At 38.8% G+C, this 3,825-nt stretch overlaps 1 protein-coding gene across 1 annotated transcript; it reads right to left on the bottom strand.

Annotated features, from left to right (window-relative positions):
- Positions 1–958: 958 nt before the first annotated feature.
- Positions 959–3,825, bottom strand: LOC131317208 (disease resistance protein RPM1-like). The gene has a single exon (XM_058346779.1). It carries the CDS (start codon positions 3,737–3,739, stop codon positions 959–961), a length of 2,781 nt encoding a protein of 926 aa, XP_058202762.1. The 5' UTR covers positions 3,740–3,825.

Below are 3,825 nucleotides of genomic sequence, written 5' to 3'. Positions count from 1 at the left end.
CATTCTAGTTTTATTTTAAAAATCACTTCCGCATTTGAAATAATTGTCAAATAGCAAATTCTTTTTATTATTGTTGGATCACTGGATATTATTTGGTTCATGAGATGGTTGTGGCCCATGTTTATGATGAGAAATATTTGGCTTTGGATTTGATTAATAACGAATAGCGATCATTTGAATTTTGGTTACTTTAATTTATTTAGGTTGCGTGTTCCATGGGCTAGCCTCATGGTTCATGGCCGGTCACTTCTCACTTTTGGGGTGTGACAAAAAATCATGACCAAAAGCAACAAAAAAAAAAAGATCACTAAAGGCGAAAAGTATGAAACAAATTTTTTTTTTTTTGTCTAAAATGTCCTCTTATATAAAGTTTTTTTGAACATTGATCCATATTTTTATATTTTTTTTGATTCATCTAGTCGAGAAGAAAGATTAACCTCAAAAGTTCTGACCAAAAATTAAACAAAAATTATGAAAAGTAAAAATTACTAAAAAAAAATTTTAGACAAAAAAGTAAATACTTTTTTCATATGTAGAAAAATGGAAAAAAATTAACGCTCATAGAGTTCATAACATTACCTTACCGAGGGAAATTAACATATCAAATATTTTAAATTAGCACCAAGGGAAATTAGATTCCTCTAGAGATGTGTTGCAAACCAATAAACTTTAGGCATGCTTTGAAGTTCTAAATTCTATCAAGCTTCAAACATGAGGTTCTCGATAAAGTAATTAATTCAAGACAAAATAAAAATGCAATTCAAGACAAGATAAATTCTGCCAAACTGATTACATCAAAATTACGCAAAAAAAAAAAAGGAAAAAAATTTAATTAACAACATGATTACAAAGTTTTCAAGCTCTCACAAACGCCAAAAAAATATGAGGAAAAAAAGGGTGCATCAATAGTGGAGATAAACAAATCTCGAACATCCTCATCCCCTCCTATTCTACCGTGTCATAGATAAAAACCTCTCCGTATACCTAATTCGGAGTCCCAATTCAAAACCTTAGGGACACGTGCAATTTTCCAATAGTCTCTAATGAAGCTCGAACTTGATGTATGAAACATATCAAACAATTCAAGATATTTAAGGTTGGCCAAATGTTCAACACCTGAGGGCAACTCCATCATCAATTTACAGTCTTGGAGAACTAGCTCTTCAAGAAGAGGCATCGAGCTAGACTCTACTCTCACCCATTTCAATCCTACTAAGCGAATCAACCACAATTGCTTAAGCTTTTGAAACCCACCGGCCTTGAAGAATAATCCATCTCCTTCATATGCTGTGCTAAGTTCAAGGTGAAGCAAATTGGGCAAATCTTGAAGGGATTGCAGTGGATCAACATCCTTTAACTTACTCCACCTTAAGGTTACACGTTTCAGGTTGTGAAGAGATGGTATCCAGTGCGGTATCTTCTCCAAACGCCCCCTTAGATAGAGTGATCGAAGAAGTTGAGGTGGTAAAGACAAAGAATCTAAATCAATGATCTCATCTTCTTCTTTTGCCACAATGGACAACGAGAGAAGGTTGTTTAGCTTCTCAAGGGATGAACATAGCATCATCCCATCTTCCTTCTGTAGCCTTAAAATGACCAATCTCCTCAGTTGAATTAGCTTCCCCACCTCTCTTAGCACAATGACACTATTACTCCCTTCGTTTACTTCAATAGCACATAGTTTCTGCAAGTACAACAAACTTCCTATTCCCGCCGGGGCTTTGAAGCCAAATATATTGTGAAAAGGAAGATAAGTCTGGACCTTGTTGTAGCGATACAACAAAAGATGGCGAAGGTGTTGGAGCTTCAAGATCTCATCAGGCACCTCGGTGACGTTTGTTTGTTTCAGATCCAGTGTTTCTAGCTTCTTGAGTTTTCCGATCGATTTTGGGATCATTTTTACATTGGTCGCCCTCAAACTTAGATAAGTAAGATTAATGAGGTTCAAAACTTCATGCGGGAATGTTTCCAATTGTGCTCCACTCAAGTCTAACACTGTTAGTAGCCTTACACCCTCGCCTAAGGATGCAAGCTTTGAAAAAATGGACATTGAATCTATTGCGCTGAACACGAGTAAAGAACGAAGGCGAGTGACACAAATACTTCCCTGAATTTCTTCCAAATTCTGGTGGATCGAGAGGCGTCGTAATTTCTCAGGCCACGCTATGCCTCTTTCACTTGCTATTGTGACAATGTTTTGCACTCTCGACTTTGCAATTATCATTTCACGCCAAAGGTCATGGATCCGATAAGCTTTGAACCTTCCATCCCTCGCGGCGTTTGTCACTTGAACTAAACTTCTGTTCATCAGCTCATTGAGGTAGCCCTTAGCAACTTCTTCTTTTGTCATTCCTTCTTTCACTTCTATAAACCCTTCTGCCACCCACAACCGAATTAATCTCCAATGATCAAAGAGACAATCTTCTGGAAAAATACTCAAGTACAAAAAACATAGCTTAAGATAGTAAGGCAAATCAAAGTAACTGAGGGACAATATCTTTTTCATGCTCATGAGTTTGTCATTTCCTTCTAGTTCCGCACCCAAGCCACGGTAAATCCTCTCCCACTCGTCTGCACTCTTCTCCTTTGTTGATAACAGACCACTAATTGCCACTATTGCAAGTGGTAACCCCTCGCATTTTCCCAAGATTTTTTTAGAAAGATCTTCCAAGTATGAAGGACAAGAATTTTCCTTGAATGTTTTTGAGCAAAACAAGGCCCATGACTCTTTGGGAGGCAAGGGCTTGAGATTATACACCATGCCATGATATTCTTCACTAGCAAAAGAAGCTAAATCTACATTTCTTGTTGTCAAAATTACTCGACTGCCGCAATTGCATTCAGGAAATATGATTCTTAAAACTTGCCATGCATCAATTTGCCATACATCATCAAAAATGAGCACATACCTCTTTTGCTGCAAAAAGGCATTAATTATACCTTTCAAGTTGTTTGCATCCATACTGTCCACTCCTCGTGGGAGTGGTTGCCTGACCTCTTCAAAGAGAACTCGAATCATGTCTTTTAAAAGCTCTTCGACCTTGAATGATTCAGAAACAGTGATCCAAGCATGGTTCTCAAAGTGCCTCTTCACTGTTGCGTCGTCGTAGATTTTTTTTGTAAGGGTGGTTTTGCCTAATCCACCCATTCCGGCTATAGAAAGCACCTTGAGTCGAGGCTCCTCATCCACTAACAACTGAATCAAGTGTGATTTGGGCTTCTCAATGCCCACAAGGTCGGCTTCTTGGAGTAGAAGGGCATCGCCACGACAATGATGCCATGCGATGTCTGAATGAGTAGAGCTTGAGCCATGCTCTTTCTTGCCATGCATATCACTATATCGCTGATGTCCCTCAGAAATATTGATGATTCTGGACTTGATTCCTTTCACTTCAGAAGCAATTTGGTGGCGAGCTTTTAAAGTCTTGATAAAAAAAGAAACCTTATGTACGAACGCACAGAATCTGGTGCTCTGGTGATGTCTAGATCTGAGGCGAAGCATGTACATGTCAAGAGCATCTGCAGTGTCATATGCAGCTTCTCGAACTTGCTTCACCCATACTTTGATTTTCGGGTCTCTATCTTCTATAGCATCAGCAACTCTGAGGAAATGGGTCATGCGCTCGAATTCGGCTCTTACGTATTCAATGTCTTCCCGTACTCCGCTCAGCAAGTTGAACTCTTCTCGGAGATAGGGGGCGAAGTTGGATAGAAGTCCCAACACAGCAGCCTCTGCCATTTTTTATTTTGGTGATTTAAGGAGTAGCTTTGGATTTGAAGAGAAAGGGGATGGTGAGGGAAAACCGGTATGTTCTTAGTTTATTC

Source organism: Rhododendron vialii, chromosome 2a, assembly GCF_030253575.1.
Source record: "Rhododendron vialii isolate Sample 1 chromosome 2a, ASM3025357v1".
In the NCBI taxonomy this organism is placed as follows: domain Eukaryota; kingdom Viridiplantae; phylum Streptophyta; class Magnoliopsida; order Ericales; family Ericaceae; genus Rhododendron; species Rhododendron vialii.
This window is presented reverse-complemented; position numbering and strand designations above follow the sequence as displayed.